At 37.5% G+C, this 22801-nt stretch overlaps 1 protein-coding gene across 4 annotated transcripts in view; it reads left to right on the top strand.

Moving 5' to 3' along the window:
- Positions 1-22801, top strand: part of PCSK5 (proprotein convertase subtilisin/kexin type 5) — a 179784-nt gene that overhangs the window by 83310 nt on the left and 73673 nt on the right. For all 4 annotated transcript variants that reach the window (XR_009153591.1, XM_058170467.1, XM_058170466.1 and 1 more), the window contains exons 6-7: positions 7516-7604; positions 19790-19962. Coding sequence is in view for 3 of the 4 variants with exons in the window: in XM_058170467.1 (XP_058026450.1) it covers positions 7516-7604; positions 19790-19962 (262 nt within the window). In the remaining variant the exon portion in view is untranslated. The remainder of the gene's footprint in view (positions 1-7515; positions 7605-19789; positions 19963-22801) is intronic.

Below are 22801 nucleotides of genomic sequence, written 5' to 3' on the forward strand. Positions count from 1 at the left end.
GGATAGGTCGCATACAATAGTTTCAGGAAGAGAAAGTTTTTGTGCAACTTGGATATTTTTTAGATTCAGTGACTTTTTGTAAAAGATAGCCACTCCACCACCTCTTCGGTTTTCACGATCTGATCGATAAACTTGATATTCTTTGTTTGAGATAATGGAGTCAGGAAGGGATGAGTTCAGCCATGTTTCACAAAAAAAATAATATCTAATGTACCACTGTTTAACAAGAGGATAAATTCAGGTAATTTGTTAATAATGCTTCTTGCATTTATCAATTTGCATTTGAGATCTGTAGTAATTGGTGTTGTAGAGGTAAGGGGCATGCATACCTAGTTTTGGATGTTTGTAGATTGGGGGTTGTGCACAATAGGTGGTTGAATAGATGGTTGGATGGGTGGTTGGATGTTTTGTATTGAGATGTTTGGTTGAATGGTTGGGTGGGTGGCTGGTTGGATGGCTGGTTGGATGGCTGGTTGAATGGCTGTTTAGATGGCTATTTGGATGGTTGGTTGGCTGGTTGGTTGACTGGATGGTAGGGTGATGGGTACTTGGTTGAATAATGGGATGGCTGGTTGATTGTTATGGGTGAGGGGGGGTTTGGAGGTGATTTTTTGATTGAAGGTTTTATTTTTTATGCAATTTGCATGGTAGTCAATGTATAGGTTGGATTCGCCATTGTCTTGTCTTCGTTTAAGTTCTGTGCGAAGTTCACGAGAACGTATCCGTTGTAGAAAAGATAGATCAGGACGTGATCTAAGTTTACTGTAGGCGGGGTTGGTTTTAGCAATTGAGTTTATGGTATGAATGAATTTACGTTTGCTGTCCTCATTTATACATGTGACTCTACAAAATCTTGGTGCTGTTGACCCATCACTGTTTTTATATTCTGGTCCATCTCTGGAGACAGCAATTATTTCATTTGGGAAGATGGTTGATGAGTTATATCCAGTGATATTTTGAATCTTATTGAAATCAGGTTCGTTAGTGTTTTCTAGTCCAAATAATATTGCATTGTTTATTTTTTGTCCTCTCTCCATAGCATCTCTGATCAGTTGGTTAGTAGTTATTTGTTGTTTAGGTTGTGTTGTATTTATTTGTTGTCTAGGTTGAATTGTAGGTTGTGTATTAGGTTGTGAATTGTGTAATGATAGATGAGTTGGGAAGAGATTTAGTTCATTTGAGTTTTCATTTTTTAGTGTTGAAATTTGTTTTATCAAATTAGTGAAACTTTGTTCAATAATTGTAAGGATTTTTTTTTCTAAGTTTTGTTCAATATCTTGTATTTTTTTTCCTAGGTTTTGTTCAATAGTTATTAATCTTGTTTCTAAGATTTTATCAGCGTTGGATTTTCTGGCTGGCATAGTGATATTTTGAGTTTTTATGTAATTGGTATTGAAGTAGTATCTTTCTTATTTCTTTGTTTTATTTCACACTCTTCCCAATTTTAGTAATGAAGAAGTATCTCTCACTTAATCAAATATTTCTTAGTTTTATCTCTCTCTCTCTAACTTTAATGGCAATTCCTTTGGCAATTGCTATGGTAACGGGGAATCACTATGGTAATGATGAAATTTGGTGGGAAATTTAAAATGGTGAGAATGGGTGATTGAAGAAGCCTCTTTAAGGGTGGACACAATGGCAGGAGTTTCAAAAAGTCAATAGAAGCTGGGAGACTGGAGTCTCCTCGGAACTCACCAGCGGTCGCTTGGCGGCTTTAATTCCTGGTTGTTGTTTGGCTTTAAATCCTGGCAACGTGGGAGTTGATTCCCGGTGGTGTTGGAGAGCGGTGTGGATCGTGGCTGCGGTGTGAATTCGGTGGTGATGGAGAACGGCTTGAATCGGCTTGAATCTTCTTGAAACTGGCCGTGGCCGCCCGGATCGCAGCGGTGGCGGTCTCCTGGGTCCACGTTGCGCAGCGGTGGCAGCCTCCTGGGTCCTCGCGGCAGCGGCGGTGTCCTGGGTTCAAGCCGCGGCTGCCCAGATCATAGCGGTGGCTGTCTCCTGGGATCTCAAAGCCTGGGATCTCGAAGTCTCTGTGGCCGCTCAGATCATAGCACGGATAGCCTCCGCGGATAGCCTCCACGGCCGCCTGGATCGTAGCGGCGGCTGTCTCCTGGGATCCTGTTGCAATGCCTCCAGATTTGACAAAGTGAGGCTGTTGGAGTCAGTTAAATTTACTAGATGACAACTCTTTGTATCCAGCTGAACCTGGATTCATTGGTGGTTTTATTTCTCTACCAAGGGATGAACAAGATAATATACTACATAAGTTTGAAAATTTGAGGACAACTCTACTAGTTACAATGGTTACAGCACAGTCACTGATAGACCTTGTTTCTCCAATTGCTGATAATAAATTGCTGACTCTCAGTGGAGAATGGAACAGCTGGATATCGTCCTCCACACTAAAGCTCCCTAGGTCATCTTTATGAGCCAGTAAGTGATCCTGGAGGGTCAATCTGGACCACCATTATAGCTGATGAGAAGTTTTCTTACATTCTGAGATATCCAATTATATCTGTAACTACTAAGCAGGGATCAGGAGGCAGACCTCTTGCCAATTCAATCATGCAGAGCAAAAACCTTGTGCCCAGTGTTATTGAATGAAGTCCCTGTAATGCACACTCGATTGGACTGTGATGATTTCATTTTCTCAGAGCAAAATGCCCAGGAGCAGTTACAGAATTTGAATGAGACAAGCCAACCCCTAGAGCAGGGGTCTCCAACCTTGGCAATTTGAAGATTTGTGGACTTCAACTCCCAGAATTCCTCAGCCAGCTGCCACCCTGCCCTAGAGGAGGCCTGGTTGCTTGCCACTGATTTTTCAATCCAGCATAACTCTCTTACATTATTGGTGTGCCAAAATCAAGCCATAATGTAATCTCCTTTTTAACCTGGAATATTGCAGGCTGGTCAGCACCATCAAAAGACCAACTTTTTTCTTTTGTTATCTATCACAATTTGATATCCTTTTCCTCCAGGAAACTTGGGCTGCATCAGAACTTGAGATGGATGGGTCAAGTCAGTTTTGGCGAGAATGACAAGAAATCAACTTGTGGGATTAACTCTGAAATCAACTTTGATGGAATTAAAGATTTTTAATTTTAAAAAGTAAAAGTAAATGGAAGAAAGATAAAATGAATTTATTTGACCAGAGTTAAAATTAAATTCCAAGATGACAGAATATATATCTAACTATCAGAAATAGATTCAATTTCTTTTTATTTTTTCCTGAGAAAAAGAGATGTGGCTATTTGGTATTAGTATTACATTAATATACATTCTTCCCAGGAAACCAGCAAGGAAATGTTCATTCATATTTAGAGTTGGGTTGGTTTAAGTTCACATATTGTTTTATTATTTCAGTATTATTTGAATGACAGTTGGAGAAGAGATGCATATTTTCACTTTATAAATCATCTAATTTTACTATGAATGTGATTTCAATTTATTTATTCCAAATTCTATCCTGACCATTATGTGGATGGAATTTAATCAAGCTCGTAAAGCATCAAGCCCTTAACAGTTCAGTCATGAGCTACATATATTACATTCTCTTGCATTCTGTATATCTGAGAGCTCACAGTTGATTCTTAGGCATTTTTTAAATTAAAAAAACGTTTAAGATAATGCATTTCTTTAATCGAGATAAATCAAATCTATTCCCATAATGTGAATCGATTCATTTTTCATCCAAAGTAACAGCCATTAAAACTCTAAAACTCTATTAGAGAAACAAATGGAATCTGTAAAAAGATATGAAATATATGCACACCATATAAGTGATACAGCGCCAGATATCCTGAAACAAAATTTTATAGCACTATTAAGGCTTCTCAATAAATGAGAATTTTAGAATTTGGAAATAGGGCATTTCCCCTATACTCTTGCATCTTGTAACAGAAAACCAAAAACTCTTGATTTTGGAAACAATAAACCTATTTTAGAAAATATCAGGTTCAGTAGCAGAGATGAGAAATATCTCTTTTCATTGATACAGATGACTGCAATATGTGATTCCCCCCACCCCCGCCCTTCTTTTGAAAAAGTCTTGGGAAAGATTATATGCATGCAATTTAGTTGGATTCTGGTTTTTGTTTTTTTTTCCTTACTGTAAAGAATTGGAAATCTAATTCACGCAAAGCCTTTAATTCACTTAGAGGTTGTTACATTATTCTTGCCTATTAAATAACAACAACAAAATCAGCTGTGTGGAAGCATCATCTGAAATTATCCATTGCTCCACTCTTTTTATTTTGTCATTAATGACAGTGGACTTTAATGTGTACTTAACTGCTCTCACAATGTGTCATGCAGGAAGCTAAGATTGCTTTATTACTAATGAACGTGGAAAAGTATGTGTAGAGAATAAAAAACAAAAGTTTGGTTATGTCTGTTTATTCGTTATGCAATTTTAGAGAAATGAGTACTTTTTTCTGGTTCCCTTAACTAAACTTGGTCAGTCTATTTACAGTATATTTGTAAATAAAACATTTTATCTCTTTCTTCTCCTATTTAGCAAAGAAAATGTAACCAGAATAGGAAAATGAATAGTTAGCGACTTTAAAATATTAGTATCTAATTACAGAAAGTTTTATCTGTTCATCATAAGTAACACTTCTGCTTTGAACATGCATACCCACTCATTTCAATCTTGTTTGAAATAATTTTATTACTATATTTTCAAAAGCTATGGTAGCATCTTTTTCATAAATTGTAAATAAAGCCTTATTCTTTTTATTGCGAGCTGTTGCTACTTCTAAGGAAGTTATCATCCAAAGCAGCAGGTGGATCAGTAGATGAGCAGAGAGGACACAAGAAAATAACATATAATCCCTTGAAATTCTTTCAACACAGCTGCACAAACATTGCTGACGTACTTGGGGTAAATGGCTAATAACATGAACATTTGTGACTTCGTTTTGCCAGCATTCTTTAACTTCCACAGCATAAAAAGCATCACATTTTAGTGTTTTGTTTAGTGTATTATGCAGGAATATCTTTATTGCAGAAAGAACTTGAAAAATAATCACATCAGCATAAGAAAATATTGATCTTTGCTATTGACTAAGTTTATCACATTATTATGAGCTATATTTATTTATATTGCCAACAAAATCACTAGTTTTCTGGTTTATCTAACAGGAAATTCTTGCCTCCACAGTCTACATCATTACATTCATTTTTACTCTTCATTTTCCTTTCTGATTTCTCGGCTGAGGCTTCCTGTATATTGAAGAGGCTTAAACAGTTAAACTCACTAGCAAATTTCAGGGACAGAGAGAAATTGGATAAAGCTGTATCTTATTTTATATTTTTTTTAACTTTCAAAAGACGATGGAGTGTTAGACATCAAGAGCTGTAGAACTGCAGTTGAGGAAAGATTGTAGAAGAAGAAAAAGATATTCAGTGTAAATCTCAGGAAAAATAATATGAGGGATAGAATATGGTGAGCAGCATTGAAACAACAATAATATCATGTGAGGAAATTGTTATAAGTGTATGCATGTCTGTATATGTACATTGAAAACAAATTAGAATTCTGTATTGAGAATGCCATTACTATGTTCAGATTTATGGAGGAACACATCTGACAGATTTGATTTTATATTAATATATAAATTATAACTTTCATGATAATTACAATTCTTTAAAAGAAGCCTAGATAATATCTTTTCCCAATACTTCAAGTATTAGTTTATTGGTACTCTATGGTATACTGTAATTTGCTTGTAAATTTCTACAACATATAGACAAGCAAAAGGATTAATTATTTTGTAAAGTTTGAATATCCTTTTAAATATCCATTTAAATATTCTTTTGATAGCTTTTGAGCTTGTTTTAGTATAGAAGTATGTACGTTGCACTGTACAGGCTCAAAGTTTTGATTATGCACATTTGAAATGAACAAAATTTGATTACTACAAAAAGATTGCATTGATTGTTTCTACATATTTTTTCATATAGAAAAAGTGATTTTGCTTACTATTTGGCTACATTAATAATAGATGTATAATTCTATATTACATTAACTTTAACTGGTGATGAGGCATAGCTACAAAATTGATATAACTGATTTTATGAGGAAGTATGCAAATCTTGTATGCTCCCTATCTTTTTCAGATTCATTTTTTTAAATGCCATCATTGCATTTCAATATAAATCTATTTCTTCTATTTATGTTTATACTAATAAATAAAGGGGGGAGTAAATAAGCAAAATAAATTCATTGGACTAAAATATATTTTAAAGACAAAAAAAGTACTACCACACATAATATTCAAGATTTTACCCAAAATCCACCACCAAAGAGAGCAAGAGTGGCAGATATGATTCTCCAGTTTGATTTACTAAAAGTTCAAAGAAGAGTTATGTACCTACACTTATGTACCTACAGTAGATAGTTACTTTTAATTGTATCGTTATAATGCTGCCAGATAATAATACCTGGGCAGCTTGTCCAGTTCTTTATGTCTCTGTGTCTCTGCGTAGTTCTAAATTCCTGGGTACTTTGCTTGTACAAAGTCTAGTTTTATAAAAATTATTAAAACTGAAGTAGATCACATAGTCAATAAGATATGCCATAAAGTAAAGCATTTTAAAAGAATATCTATGGACTTTAATTACCACCTGAACTGTGTAAAGGCAATTTCTTAAACTGCTTGATAATGGTTCTTTACCTCATCAGTTCCCAGTGTCATGTTCCCAATTCTTATGTTGTGTTTCTGCTACATTTAAGCAAACATTTATGGATTAAAATATAGTCATATATAGATTCTGGTTATATATTAAGATGCTTTACTATAAATCAGTACTGTTCAGTTGTCTTATTCAGCATTAATATGCCTTCAATGATACCTGCCCATTAGTCTAGTCTTGATTCCTAAAGAAAGAAATATTTTTTTTCTAAAGAAGTCCTTGAGAAAGTCTTATTCTAAGAGCAAAGTAAAGTGACTACATCTCACCTTTTCAGAGCCCAAACCCAGCTTTTTCCTGCAGAGGGAAGAAAGAAAGGTGAGGGGAACCTTCTTCAGTGAGTCCTAAAGTGCTTCCAACCTTTGACCTATGCCCAACCTACCATTGGAATGCATTGTAAGTTGTGTGTCTATGGAGACTCTGTCATCCAGATCGTGGTTGTCCCAAGGGTGCTTTTTCAAGAGGCAACAGACTTTTTTTGTTTTTCTCTGAAGTGAAGAAGCTTCTTGGATGAGAAGTGAACCGTCTTCAAGGAAAAACAAAGAAAGTCCAGTTACCACTTGAAAAATCACCTTTTGGACATTGGAAGTTGTCGCACTGGTTTGAAGAGGCCAAGATGGAAGCCACCAGAATTGTTCCAGTAATGCAAATTGAATCATTGCTTTACTTCATCAATTATTTCATCCCCACAGTGCAAGTCACTTTCTGAAGTAAATTTAAGTTGTTTCATATTTGACTTGTTAAAATGTTTTTTTTAAAAAAAATACTTCTGTTTGCAATAACGTCACCCTAATTTAAAATATTTTCCTCCTTTCCTAGACACGGAACCCGTTGTGCTGGAGAAGTGGCAGCTACAGCAAATAACTCACATTGTATAGTAGGAATTGCATTTAATGCCAAAATTGGAGGTAAGTGTAATTATTATTTTAAAAAATAATAGTTAAAAAATAATAAAGCAATATATAAGTCAAAGGAAATCACTTTGTTCAGTAAGCATGGCAGTTATCCCTTACAAGTGTGTGTAAAAATTTATTCTACCTGTCATTTTTATGCACTTATTTTTGCATTTATTTTATGCGCTTATTTTGCATTTAACTATAACTTAAAGATACTTAAGCATGACTGATAAGCCTTATTTTTATGGTGCCATACATTCTTTGAGAAAAAAATACTTTCACTATTACTCTACTGCAATAATAATGAAGCAATTACTATAGCTAGTAAAATTACTAGCTACACTATGTTACTTTTATTTCCCTTCTACAGTTTTAGTACTGTGTAAATCTTTGAGGGGATGAATGGCTTCAACAAATGTTCATAAGAAAGTTCATTAAATAATATGGCCTCTTCCAATAATAAAGTGATTCACTCTACTTTGAGGTCTCCTCTGCAGTTTTCTCTGACATTTAAAATAGCAGAGATATCTTCTCTGCATGTATAAAAGCCTCTTCTAATTTTTATGTGCTGAAGAGAATCCTCCTTCCCCTCAAAAGAACTGTTTGATTTACTAAAAGTTCAGACCAAATGGTGCTTGTTGACTTGAAGCAAATTGTGTTCATTCTTTTCCTAAACAATATAAAATGCATTGCCTTTGCAAAACAAAGTGTCACTTTGATGCAAGTCTCACCCACCTCGCATAGTCCTAATAACATTTCATAGCAATAAGCTTTATTAGTCTTTATTGAATTTTACATACTTATGCAAGGAAGCTGTAAAAACTTGGCATCATTTTACATGTGCAACACATGTAAGAATGGACCTTTGCATCAAAACATACATTTTGGGACTTAGTATAGCGGTTAAGGCATAATAGTAGAAACTGGGAGAAGTTGACTGGAAGTTGAGTCATCGCAACTAGACCTCTCTTCTCTGCTCTGCTCTGCTCTGCTCTGCTCTGACTTTCTCTTTCTTTTTATGAGTTTTTTACTTTCCATGACTCAACTTTCAGACAGTTCTACCTGAGTGACAGTCTTCATCGACATGGGAGATGGTGAGTTTTAGTCCTGTCTTAGGTACAAAACCAGCTGGATGACCTTGGGCCAGTCACTTTCTCTCAGCCTTAGGAAGGAGGCAATGGATAATTACTTAGAAAATCTTGCCAAGAAAATTGTGAGGACTTGTCCAGGTAACCTTTGACAATCATATACAACTGAACAGAAGGGGGGGGGAGGGAAGATATATAAAATTTGAATTTTTATCTTAGTGCCAATATATCAGTGGTGGGTTGCTACTAGTCCGCACCGGTTCACGTTAACCATTGGTGGAAATTTAGGCAAGGTCGCAGAACCGGTAGCAATGGCCAGTTTGCCACACCCCCAAACTGGTCACCCCGGCTGCTTGTTCTTCGCGCATGCACATCCTATTGCCTTGCAAGTCCAATGGAATGCACATGTGTGAAGAACATGGCAACAACGGCAGCCTCCTTTTGGGAGGCTTCTTTGCCAGCCACTTTCCCCTTTCCAGCAGCGGTGGCTGGCTGGGGGCTGCCGAAAACTCCGGTCAACTTGCCTTTCAGACTCTGGACCAGCTGCCGCAGAAGATAAGTAGGCGGCGGTGGGGGAGGAAGCATGGCTAGGGCCTGGGCCACTAAAGGAGAGCCAGGCAAAGAGAGGCCAGGTAACCACGCTGCTGCGAAGTGGTTGGCCCCTTCTGCTGCCACTGCTGCTGCCACCTCTGTCTCTTCCTTTTATTTGAGAACAGAAATCGGAGAGAAAAGGCAGTTGCTTTGGCGGGTTTTCTCCATGTTTCCATCCCAAGTCAGCCGGAGTCCTTCCCATGTGGTTGCCAAAGCCGGCCTGCTTGCAAGAGAAGGGCGGGGGAGATCGCAGCCTCAGTGCCCTCCCCATGTGGTTGCCGAAGCTGGCCTGCCTGCAAAGGAAGGGTGTGGGAGATTACAGCCCAAGAGCCCTCCCCAAAGCCAGCTTGCCTGCAAGGAAATTGCGCAGGAGATTACTGGCCAGACTAGTGAGGTAGATGTGGGGGCAGCCCTCGGGAAAGCACTGTGGTGCAGTCTGTGTGCTCTGGGGCCTCCTGCCCATCTCTGCTTCTTCAAGGCAGAAATAAAGCCTTAAAAGTCTTCACCCATGCCCTCCTGGGACCCTGGTGTCAGCGCCAATTTGTGTGCATTCTCCGCAGACGGCTAAGAGCCGAAAGTTGGTGGCGCCAAGGCAGCCCATGCCTCCTGCTGCTTTGCGCTCAGAGTTGTAAGCTGCATCCAGGGAGCACTCCGGCAGAGAGAAGCTGCTGAAGTCAGCCTTAGCTAGGAATCTCAAATACGGATGAGAATCAACTTTGTGTTGTAGCCAGCGGTAGATCAGCCCCCTGCAAACTCCATCTCTTGAGGAGCCCAGCTGTTCACCAATCGCCAAGTTGCCTGGACTCCCAGTGATGGGATGGGGTCCTTAAGGCACTTAGTTTGGCCACTTGTTTAGTAGGTCCAGCTAGCAGATACCATACAAACATTCATTCCCGGCTGTATTTGACATTCCTGGCTGCAGTTTACTCATGAGCACTATTGGCCAGGACAGGCAGGGAGAAAGGCCAATGGTGCTCAAAAGTAAACTGCAGATTAGAGGAAGCCGGCAGATTGCACGCAGTGAATGAAACCCGTGTCATGACTGCTGTCTCCTGCCTCCATGCATCGAGGAGGCCAAGCACAAGTGGGAAGAGCACGGACCTCCTAAAATGCAGGAAGCAGCTGCCAGCGATGCCCTCAGGCGAAGATGTGAGTGGGGAGGCTCAACCCCTCTTAGGAACCACGAAGCACTTACCGCCCCTCTGACACCCACCAAGCCTCCTCCCACCGTGCTTCTCTTCCTCCTAACCAGAAGTGCTCACAAGCGACAAGAGATATGTTATTTTTGTGGAACTGCAAACGATTTCTTTGCATGGAAATACAGAGGAAAGCAAACTGGAGCAATTCTTGCTCCAGGGCAATTACAGATCCTTCCCCTCCTCACTGCTGAGTGTTACCGCAGCGCTGTTGAACCAGATGCCCTTCGGCAGCAGGCAGGCACAACCATTATTTCAGGATTGTTATTTCTCCCAGAGCAGCCCCGAGACAGCTTTTCTGGTTTGGAGAGCAGCAGACTGGGAAGTGGAGCTTGTAGTCCTCGGCTGTCCCTGTGCGTCCCATCTTTCCCCGGTTACGGAGTGCGGACCAGCCTTAGTGAGATGCTTTCTCTGTTTAAACATGCTTTTGTGTCCCATAGTGGCTCAGGGACGTTTAACGGGTCAGTGGCGCTATCCTTGCCTTTTGTAACTGACACTCTGAGAGGCAGACCGGGGCCACGGGACACCCTCAAGGGGATTTAGAAACCACTTTCAAAGGTTCACCTACAGCCCCTTAAATCATGTGCCATGGTTTAGGAAACTATAAAGGCTAATTTCATGTAACAGGCAAAACAAGCCTCGAGGCTGTTTAGTGAGTAAATCTAATCCAGTACAAACTATTCCTGAAGATGAACCTGGAAAACCACCCTATATTCTTGTGAACGCCCGATGAGACTACAACCAGTTTGCTTTTCTGAGAAGTATAAATCCTCTCCCACCCCAGATTTCCTTCTCCAAAATCCACAGATATATATTGCTATGGAGATTCTTAACCATCCTGGTCATGGTTGTCCCAAAATTGCTTTTCCAAAAGGCAACTGAACTTTCTTGGTTGTTTTCTTGAAAACATTTTGCTTCTCATCCAAGAACTGAAGAAGCTTCTTGGATGAAAAACAAACCATTTTCAAAGAAAAAACAAAGAAAGTCCAGTTGCCTTTTGGAAAAGCAACTTTGCATCCACAAATCTATGCTTGATTTCACCATAATCCCTGGGCAGAGCTCTAAATTATAGGAGTCTGTCTTAAACTAGGAACAAATTTAGGGTGGATGTAATTTTAGGAATAGACGTTTCTCTATCCCAAAAACGTGTACACCAAACTGAGTATGAAGTCAGGAGGAGTTAATTCCAATATGTGCAAGTATCATCCTCTGCTTCCAATCACAAGCATGTTAATTTACTGGGAATAAGATGAAAAGTAAGTATGATTCTTTGATTTCATTGGGATTTCTGCTCCAAGGAGAACATAGGAGTTCACCTAGACCTGTGATAGTGAATTTATGGCATACGTGCCACAGGTGGCACACATAGCCATATCAGTGGACATGCTAGCTCAGCTCTGGCGTACATACGTGTGCCAACCAGCTGATTTTCAGGCCTTCTGGGCCACCAGAAGTAGGGAAACAGGTTGTTTCCTCCCTCTGAAGGCCTTGGGGTGGTGGTGGGAAAGGCCCATTTTTCTCTCTCACCTGGCTTCAGAGCCTCTCTAGTTGGCAATCTAGTCGAAGTTGGCAATCGGCCCATTTTCGGCCTCCGGAGGACCTCAGGAGTGATGGGGAAGGCGTTTTTGCCCTCCCCAGACTCCTAGAGAGGCCCTGGAGGCTGGGGACAGCAAAAAATGGGCCTTCTGGTCACACCAGAAGTTGGCAAATGGGCCATTTTCAGCCTCCGGAGGACCTCCAAGGGGGTGCGGAAAGCCATTTTCGCCCCTCCCCCAGACTCCTAGAAAGGCTTTGGAGCCAGGTGAGAGAGAAAAACAGACCTACCAGGCCATCGGGTGCCAGGAGCAAGGGGTGCGGGAGGGTCGCATGCGCATGTGTGGGGGCGGGGTGCATAGAATTATTAACCCGCCCTCCCCCCCTCCTGGCATGCAATGGCAAAAAGGTTAGCATCACTGACCTAGATAATGCAGTCATTCAGAAGAAACATGCCCTCAGTTTATTGAGGTTATTCTCAAGAAAATATATTTAGGAATGTTAGTTGTGGCAGAAGTGTTGCTATGTAACCTTTTTATTTTTTTAAAAAATAGAAAAGATTATGAATTAAAGCAGACAATTACCCATGTTTTTCAGAATTTCTTGCCTTGTCTTCTCTAATATCTTGAATATTGCATAAAAATAGTTTCCTGTTTATTAAAAGAATGATTTAGTTTTGGTGGTTCATACTAAAATTTTGTGCAAAAAGTTAAGCAAAACCAGGTTCTTTTGCTTTTCGGGGTATTGTGCAACTCATTCATAGCATTACATGAACTCTGGCACATACTCTTCCTCCTAACCAGAAGCACTCACAAGCAACAAGAGATGTGTTATTTTTGCGGGATTGCCCCCATCTGGTCTTCAGTACATGGCTCATCGGCCTCTGGACATCAGCACCGAGCACCAGTTCAGAGGTTTCTTTCCCCCACCCGCAGGGACAGAAGGAGAGAGAGAGGGAGGGAGGGAAAGAGAGAGAGATAGGAGACACACAGAGAGAGGGGGGAAGAGAGAGACAAGACAACACACACACATAGACACACACTCAGAGATGAGTGTGTGTCATGAGAGAGAGAGAGAAAGAGAGAGAGGGAGAGATGAGAAACAGGGAGGGAGAAAGAAAAAGAAAGATGAGAGAGAGAGAGAGAAAGGAAGAAAAAAGAAAGATGAGAGAAATGAAAGAAAAAGATAGGAGATGAGAGATGAGAAAGAGAGAGAGAGAGAGAGAGAGAAAGAGAGAGAGAGAGATGAGAAAGAGAGGAGAAAGAAAAGAAAGATGAGAGAGAGAGAAAGGAAGAAAAAGAAAGATGAGAGAAATGAAAGAAAAAGATAGGAGATGAGAGAGATGAGAAAGAGAGAGATAGGGAGAAAGAAAGAAAGATAAGAGAGAAATGAGAGAAAGAGAGGAGAGAAGGGGGGAGAAAGAGATGAGGGAGAGGGGGAGAAAAGAGAGAGACAGAGAGAGAGATACCTGTTTAAAAGAAAATAGAAAAATGGCTCTTTGAGTGTTTAAAATTGCAGACCCCTGGGTTAGGCAAACACCATGGTCATTAAGTGAACCTTGTGGTCATTAAGTGAACACTGTGGTTCTTAAACAAGTCCATTTTCTCCAATGGGCATTTTTAACCAGAAACCAGAAGGAATTGTTGGAAACTGGCAAAAAACATAGAAAACCTCAGTCACATGACTGTGGGATGTTGTAACTTATGTGTGTGTGTATGTGTGTGTGTGTGCATGGCTGTCAAAACTCCAAAAACAGGTCAAGTAGCTCTGGGTAGGTCAATCGTAAATTAAAACACTTGCTAAGCAATTGGCCATTAACTTGTATTTGGTTTGCCTTAAGGATTCAGAGCTATATGGAATCTGGTTTCCTTTCACCCTTTGGGGGATTGCAAAAGGTCCGGATGGGGGAATCCTCCTAGGGGGAACTAGGATTGTGACCACCTAGCCATGCCCACCCAGTCATATGACCGCCAAGCCATGCCCGCCAAATAAGCCACGCCCACAGAACCGGTAGTAAAAAAAAATTAAAACCTACCACTGCTCTCTCTATATATAGATATAGATATAGATATAGATAGATAGATAGATAATGGATCAAACACCATGTATACAGCTTAAATGTGCTTCAGGTTGCATGTCCTTTCTGTTCATTTAAAAGTAATGAATAGAAGAGAAGTCCTCCCCAAAAATGCTTCTTTTTTCACTTTATTTGTGGGCTAAATATTTCAGCATCAGCTATCCTAAGGGCCAGTTTGTGTATTGGTTGTGTATTGGTTAAGGTATCAGGCTAGAAACCAGGGTACATAAGTAAAAAACAGAATAAAAATTCCAAATTAATTTCTTTTGTTCTTTATTTTTTATTGGAATGGATTTATGATTCAGAACTGGTATGAGTCAAACCATTCTGCCAAATCTACCTAACGAAAATAAAGTAAGATTTAATGATGATATTATTGCCCATATTAACCTGCTAATACAAATAGGAGGGGGGAGGGGAGGGAGAGGGAGAAAGAATTGTTTTGAATGCCTTATTTTCTAACCATGTGGTTTTTAAAAATAAGTGTTATTAATTATTAATATGTGAACTTTTTAACTTGAAGAACAGATGAAGCAGTTAATATTATTAGATGTATCTATGTAGTTATTTGGACATGATAGCATACAATCAATACATATGTAATACATAATATTATTTATTCCCATTGCTATTGTGTATATAGATATTTATGATTCATTTTGGCTTCCTTTGTCATCTAAATTTGGTAAACACTTTCCATTCAAACCAGACAAATATCTATTTATTCAAACAACATCACAGAACTTCTTCAAAGAACAGTGAAATGTCTAAATTTAGATAATACATTGCAACTGGTTCCTTAAAAGTAATATAATCACAGCTTTGGGAAAATTCAGATTTTTCTTTTGATGTCATTTTCCAAATATCAGATGAAAAAGGAATTTCAAAGAACAAGAAGTTGCAATTGCATGAAATATGCAATTTTATGGCTAGGATTAGTTCAACCATAGTATTAAGTATGATAATTCTTTAAAGAAAAAAAAGAGGATTGACTTACTGAAGCTCTTAGTATTTTATACATTCCATTATTAGCCTTGTATTCTGCCTTTTCTCTAACAGTAACTTATATCTAGCATTACCATTTTCAATTTATCCCCAGAACAAAAGAGCTGTGTTATTAGTGGGACTAAAATGTAGTGACTGGGCCATTATCATTCAGTAAGCTTTCAAAGATTGAATTTCAGTCTTTCAAGTCCTGACCAATACCTTAAGCACTGCACTGCATTGGTTAAGCGCTAACATGACAGAACTGGGGATTCTTGTAAAGCCCTCTAACTATAATAACCTTAGTTTGGCTTCCAGAAAAGGTGAGGCCAGATGGTAGTACCTGCACCCTCCTCTTCCATTTACGATATTCAAATATATGAAGTAATAATTAAAATGATTGGTTGTCAAGTATATTTTAGATCAGAAGTAGGGAATTTGTGGGGATCTTAAAGTTGTAAATGGCACGTTAGTGATGCATTCAGATCACCAAAATGTGATCAGATTCCTTATGTTTCTTATGAACTGGGCTGCTTTAAAAGATAAAACAAAGAGTTAACCTTAGTGGAATTTAATTCACTTTCTTTAGTCTTTCATTTCAGGGGGAAAATATTTTTTAAAATTGCCTATCAACGGTATAATCTCTGAGTGCGCAGGAATCACAACAACACACCTTGTTGACTTTAGGTAGCCCAATGGATTTTAAGTTCTCAGTCCCAGTTTAGATGATCTGTTATGGATACTCCTTAAATTAACTGAAGTTGTATCTTACAAGCCAATGGTTCTTTTTATTTGTACCTATTTTATTCTAATATAAAGCATTAGATAGAAAAAAATGTATTTAATAAAACATGTGTATGAGAATTGGGACTCAGATTACCTATACTATACTGTGCCTATGGCTGCACTCTGCTTTGAGCACTTCTTCCTTCTACCTTCTATAATAGTTGTCTGCACAATGTAGCTGCCTTTTCTTTTCACTCTGCTCACTTGATTGTGGCAGTCCAGATGCCCTATGCCTTCCCTATAGCAGATGGCCACCTCCTTTGGAACATCTCAATTAAACTTATGATAGATGGAGTCAACCTGCTCATGTCTCTGCTTTCTCCATCCTATTTAGTTCTTTCACATGTTCCAAGGACCCTATCAATCATGATATCTCTTGATTGAATATATACCTGTTATTTATGTGCAGTTAAATTAGGAAACAGTGAATAAGTTTGGACACACTTCTAATAGATTTAGGCTTTTATTTTGCTTGTTTGTTTTTCTTCACTGTAAAGTTGTTAACACGGAAGAAAGGTGATTGACTTATTAAGCCTATACTTAGGAAGGAGGGAAATCCCAATTCCATAGGGAAACAAATACTCCAACCCTTCTAACAGTTCAGGTTTTTTTTTTTGTTATGGCTGCCTTCAAAAGTCAACTGTCTGAGAATTTTATAATTAAGATACTTTACTCTTGCAAAATAGGTGAAGGATATATTTTTAAAATCTTTAAATCTGTCTACTTCCAATTACAATGTTGTAAACTGTTGAGAAATGAAAATTACATAGCGCATCTTGAAAACCAAGAAAAATGTCTGCTCAAACTGGCCCCAAAGTGAAAATTTGTATAGAGTTCTCAAATGAGGAGTGCATTATTTGCTTATAAATTTGCTATACTTATTTGCTAGAAGATTTCTGCTAGGAAGAATGGAAGAGGGGAGATATGGCATGGTATGGCATGGCATGGACAAAACATGAGACCAAAACAAGAATACATGAAAATGGTGTAGGTATATCCTGATATTTATGCATGATTATCAGTTGTGGATATGCAAAACTGCAAATAGGGAGATCAGTCATACAGTATGTCACAGAAGTAAGAACACCCCCTCACATTTTGTAAATATTTAAGTATATCTTTTCATGTGACAACACTGAAGATATGACACACAATGTAAATGTACTGTCCCCTCAAAATACCACAATACACAGCTATTAATGTCTAAACTGGAGACAACAAAAGTGAGTACACACCTAAGTGATAATGTCCAAGGCTACCATACATTAAATAACTAAATATGGCAAAATTATTTTCATTTTCCATAGAAAATTATCTTTCTGATAATGTTTATTTTTAAATTAATATAAATAAAGGTAATTCTTTTTTTCATTTAGACACGTTTACAGTGGAATTGGCATTTTTTATTGATTTATTTTAGACTTTTTATAAATAATTGAAGGCAATCAGGATATATAATAATCTTTTTTGGTTCTATTCTCTCTACAACAACAACCCTGTGTGAGAGTTGGACTAAGAGAAAGTGATTGGCCCAAAATCACCCAACTAGAACTCACAGTCTCCTGTTTTCTAGTCTGGTGCCTTAAGATAAGTATTATCTTACAGGGCGTGAAAAATTACTGTGTAAATTTCACAGTATATACAATACACAGTTTCAGTTATGTAATTACTAATAGCAGGAGATAAGAAAAGTAGGGTTATACCAATGAAATAGTCAAGCCTTGTGTTAATTAGATAAAAATTTAAATAAAATATGCTAATTTAAATGATAAATATCAATGTGCTTATTAAATGAGAAAATAGTTACTATGTTTATTGTGGCAGTATCAGGTTAATTTGAACTATTCTTTCTAATTAAATAATAGAAATCGTATTGCATTGCACAATCTACTTGGATTGTCTGGGTTTGCTTCATTTTAGTTCTTGTCATCTTGTCCAATTCTTGCTTTTTTAATTCTTTTATTTGTGTCTCTTATTATATTTTTAAAAAATATTTTTCCTTCTGAAATGCCTACATTTGTTGGGCATCAGAGAGCATAATTATACTAATCACTGTCGACATTAGAACAGATGGAATTATATGTCATTTTTGAATGAAGATGTATTTTAGATTAGAAATTAATTGAATTAATCATTCCAAATTATAAATAGATTAATTATTGTTTTTCCAACAAATTGGTAACAGCAATCATACATTTTGTTTTTAACTTGTGTTTGCAAGTGGATACATCACTTGCAAAAATAAAACATTAGACAACACTGGTATTATTATGTGACAATTTAATACCTCCAACACAGTACTTCTGACAGGATTCTATAGATTAAAATGGCTCTAGTTCAGGGAGGAACAGCAGGTCCTTTTTCCAGGTATTTTGAGTTTCAGAAATGAACAATTGTTGGCTGAAACTGCTGATTAAACAAGAAGAATCATGCTAGTCTTATTCAGCATTTATTTCTTTTGTTTTATTTAGTCACTTTGCTTGCGTATCACACATTCCCAAAGGCATGCAGTTGTGTTGAGCTTTGTTTTCTGCTAGAAGCAATTGCTGTCTTTTCCTGAAAAAAGTGATAGTCAAGTAGGGCTTACGTCCTCCTAGCCAGATTACAACTGAGACAAGGTATTGTCCAACCAAAGTCCAGCAGTTAACTGAGGTAGCAAGAAGGAAAAGAAGAAGTTAGGAAACTATTGAATCTGGATGCAGTCTTAGGGTATAAGGCAAGAGTTCCAGCAGCTTATCACAAAAGTGTGCAAGCACTGGGTCCTTTCCCAAGAAGGAATCGTTTCTGAGTCTTCCTTGGTGTCACCTCATTCTTTGATTATGACATCTTTTGAGTGACATCTCCAATTAAGCTGCTTATTGCTCCTTTCTTGCCGAGTAGAACATAAGAAGGGATTAACTGTCTGCCTGTTGACTCTGCAATTAATTTCTATCTGAATTAAACTAGGTAGATTTAATGGCCTTTTCAGTACTGTCTTCCTAAATTTTCCAGCAAAAAATGCTTGATTCCTTTCTTACCCAACATATCAGAATATTTCTATTTTAGCAAGTATTTGAACTGGATAGCAACTTAATACAGTGGTTTCCAAACAGCTCCATGGAACCCCATGGACAGGGGCACTGTAGGAATTTTTTTCCTACTAAATGAATGTAACTCTTATTAACTTAGTAAATTTGCTGTGGCGTCCTGGGGCACAGGGGCATACACTTTTAGAACTAATAGGTGCACCACAAACTGGGAATGTTTGGGAATCTCTGATTTAGTAATTAGTTTTTAAACTTTGCTAGTTAATGTTTTATTGAATTACTATGTACTTACTTTTAGGTTTATTTTATGTATTTGCAAATACAATAGATAGAAAGTTGAAAGAGAGAATGGTACATAATGAATAAAAGTCTAAGTGATCAAAGTACTACAAGTTTTGTGGGTGAATATAAATATGGGGGGGGGAATTCCTTTCCTATGTTGTTATGCCAGTGCATTCCCTAATTGCACTTTGTCTCAGTTCATTTCCTAATTTAATTTGAACTTTTGGTTCTTATTCATAGAGCCTTTAATATCTTGGAAGTAACTTTCCTAAACAATTAGTGGGGTCAAGATGTTCCTGCTAGTGAAATAAAAGTGAGTGGTTACTAAAGACAGGACCAGCTTCATGGTGACATCTCAGTTATGAAACAAGATATCCGGAGAGGCTCATTTGATTCAACCTGGTCCCTTAAGCAACACTCAGTACTTAGAATATTTATTTAGCGAGACTAATTATGTGTTTTACCCTATCACAGTTATAAGGAAAGTTTGGGATGCTGCTTTTTACTACTGCTATTTTTAAGTGAGTGGACATACATTGTGAATATTTTATGTTGGATTCTTACTAGATTATTTATTGCTAAGTGGACATATAAATGCATTGTATCAAATCAAAGTTTTCTTTTCCCCCCCAAGGAGTGCGGATGTTAGATGGTGATGTTACAGACATGGTAGAAGCAAAATCATTGAGCCTCAATCCACAGCATATACACATCTACAGCGCTAGCTGGGGTCCTGATGACGATGGAAAAACAGTTGATGGACCAGCTTCTTTAACACGCCAGGCCTTTGAGAATGGGGTCAGAACGGTATGTTATACACACATCTCTGCATAAATTATTAGCATTAGCATTAGCTTTATTAGCATTAGCATTAAAAAGGTAATAGAAGCATATTAATATTAAAAAATAAATCAATAATAAATATATGGCAATAAAGAATGCTTCTAGAACAAGATGTCAGGATTGAAATCCAGGATCCAAATAAGGATTCCCAAAATTACAGACCAATTGATAATAACAGCAGCAAAAATGCCATCTGCACCAACCTAGGAATCCCAGAATCCACCAGCTCTTCTGAAAATCACTGCAACTGTCTTCTTTCCTCTTAATGTGAAAAGCATTTTTCAATTACAATTGGACATGTGGGCATGTGCATGAATTTTTATTTTTAGTGCCTTCAAGCTGTTCTTGAATTCTGGTCACTTCCTGTACAAGTCCATTAGAGCAAACAGGCTCTCATGCATTATTACAAATATATACAAGTAAACATATACATAAAATCATTTTTCAAGACAAGCATACATACACATGTACTTTTACAACAAATGTTTATTCTTGAGGCACCCTATAGTCTAGGCAGGGCAGACCAGCTTGAATAGTGCTGCACTAAGATTATGGTGAGAACAGGTATGGTGATACCACGAGCATTACATACTTCAAGTATTGGGCCAGATAGATAAAGAACAATAGACTTAATAGCACTAGTAAAAAGCAGCATCCCAAACTTTTCAGTACATGGGAGAAAAGAAGTGAAAAAAAATCTGATAACCATTGTTCAATGATAATATTGTGAGTATGGATAAAGACCTGGAAACTCCTGCGTGAATCCAATAGTGTTTCTGATAAAAGCTGTTTTAGCCATGCCTTTAGAACTCTGGTACATTAAGCTCAAACAAGAAATAATCCAATAATTTTGAACAGCAAGATATAAATGTCAGGTCTGGGTCCGTTCCCCCCACCCCTCCATTCAATCATAACCAATTGTCTAAGACTGCCTGCAGTTTTCTTGAAAAGATTTTTGGGACTGAGAGAAAGGGAATGCTCAAGGTCATCCAGCTGGCTTTACGCCCAAGATAGAACTAGAATTCATGGTTGCCTGCTTTCCACCCTGATGCTTTAACCATTATACCAATGGTCTTCCTGTAATGACTGCCCTATTTAGCCACTGTTTTAAGTTATGACAGTTAATGTTATCAAATTTCAGGTCTTTGCAACCAGCAGGAATTTATGACTTTATGGCCTCCTGCACTCACATGCACGCTGTTTGCATGCTTCAAAGCTGGCTTTGCACAAACGGAATCAATGGAGAATCTATCAGTAAAATTGGAAGTTACCATGACATGGTGTCTTGCTTAATGACCTTGTTGCTTAGAGAAGGAGTAGTTGGTCCCAATTTTGATTGTTAAGTGAACATCAGCTGTAGTTGTATTCTGTGAATAGCACTAGGTTTCTGTTTAATTAAAGTTGCAAATGTCTATAATAATCAGGGAGGAAAAATATGTTTTCAGTTATGTAAAGAGGAAACATCATTATTTTTACAAATGATGAAGGTTCATGTAACATCTATTTATAATTGTCGTAAATAAAGTGAAGTCACAATTGTTCTCTGCAAGGTAATGAACTGGAGAGTATAATTTGTAGCACATTCCCCAGTAATGCAATAATGTATAACTATTTATAAGGGAAGGGATGTTTTGTTTTTAAGAATTGACATAATTTTCACTTAATGAATTCTTGATAATTGCAATTGAGCCAACACTTTATTTATCAAAAACTTTTGGCAATAGAATTTCAAGTTTCTATCAATTGTGGATCTAATTAAGGCCTGGTAAATTAAATGAGCATTTAGCCAGCAGATTGTTCATAATTTGGGTGTGGTCCATTTCTATTATATGGAAAAAGTTGTTAATTGTATCTTTACATTTTTCGTGCCCAGAGGCTTCATTTAAAAAAAATGACATCAAGTCTAATTAGCTGTTCACATTTGCTGAAGTTATAGCAGCAATCTACATTAACTTATTAACAGAAAATATCCCCAAAAAATGGTTACTCTATTATACTGAGTTTGAAAAGTATGAAAGGAAGAAATGGAAAGTCACTAGCAAAAACAATCCTGATTTTTTTTCCATACACATGACACCCAATAAATCATATATATGTTGTCAAGAATGAACACCAACTTCATAATCAGTCAATGTTGCTACTTGCTCTGGAAAATCCTGATCCAAATTAAAAGAACGTGAAACAGTTGTTTATTAAACAAATATTTCCATAATTATAGAAAAAGAAAATAATTTTTACAATAAGTTTTGTTTTCACATGTAAAATGGAGCTGCGCAACGCTTTGAATTCAGTTTTGAAAGAGTGTTTCCAAATATAGATATTCCTTGACTTTCAACCACAATTGAACCCAAAATTTCTGTTGCTAGTGAGATAGTTGTTAAGTGATTTTTGCCACTTATTATGTTTTTCTTGCCATAATTCTTAAGTGAATCACTACAATTGTTAAATTAGTAATATAGTTGTTCAGTGAATCTGGTTTCCTCATTGACTTTGCTTGTCATAAGATTGCAACCATCATAAATATGAGCCAGTTGCTAAGCATCCAAATTCTGATTGTGTGACCATGGAGATGCTACAATGGTTGTAAGTGTGAAAAATGGTTATAAAATGGTGCTGTTGTAACTTTGAATGGTCACTAAACTGTAAATCAAAAGGTATTAACTTAAATCATCATGTGGGTTTTCTCAGGCATGTGGTGACCTCTGTTGGAAATCTGGCACCGAGTTAAATTGTTTTTGATTTAGTTCATCGAGGCATTATATGTTACTTAATATTTATTGGAGAGAGGACTAAACTTGTATGT

This window comes from Ahaetulla prasina, chromosome 2 (assembly GCF_028640845.1).
Source record: "Ahaetulla prasina isolate Xishuangbanna chromosome 2, ASM2864084v1, whole genome shotgun sequence".
NCBI classification, from domain to species: Eukaryota; Metazoa; Chordata; class Lepidosauria; order Squamata; family Colubridae; genus Ahaetulla; species Ahaetulla prasina.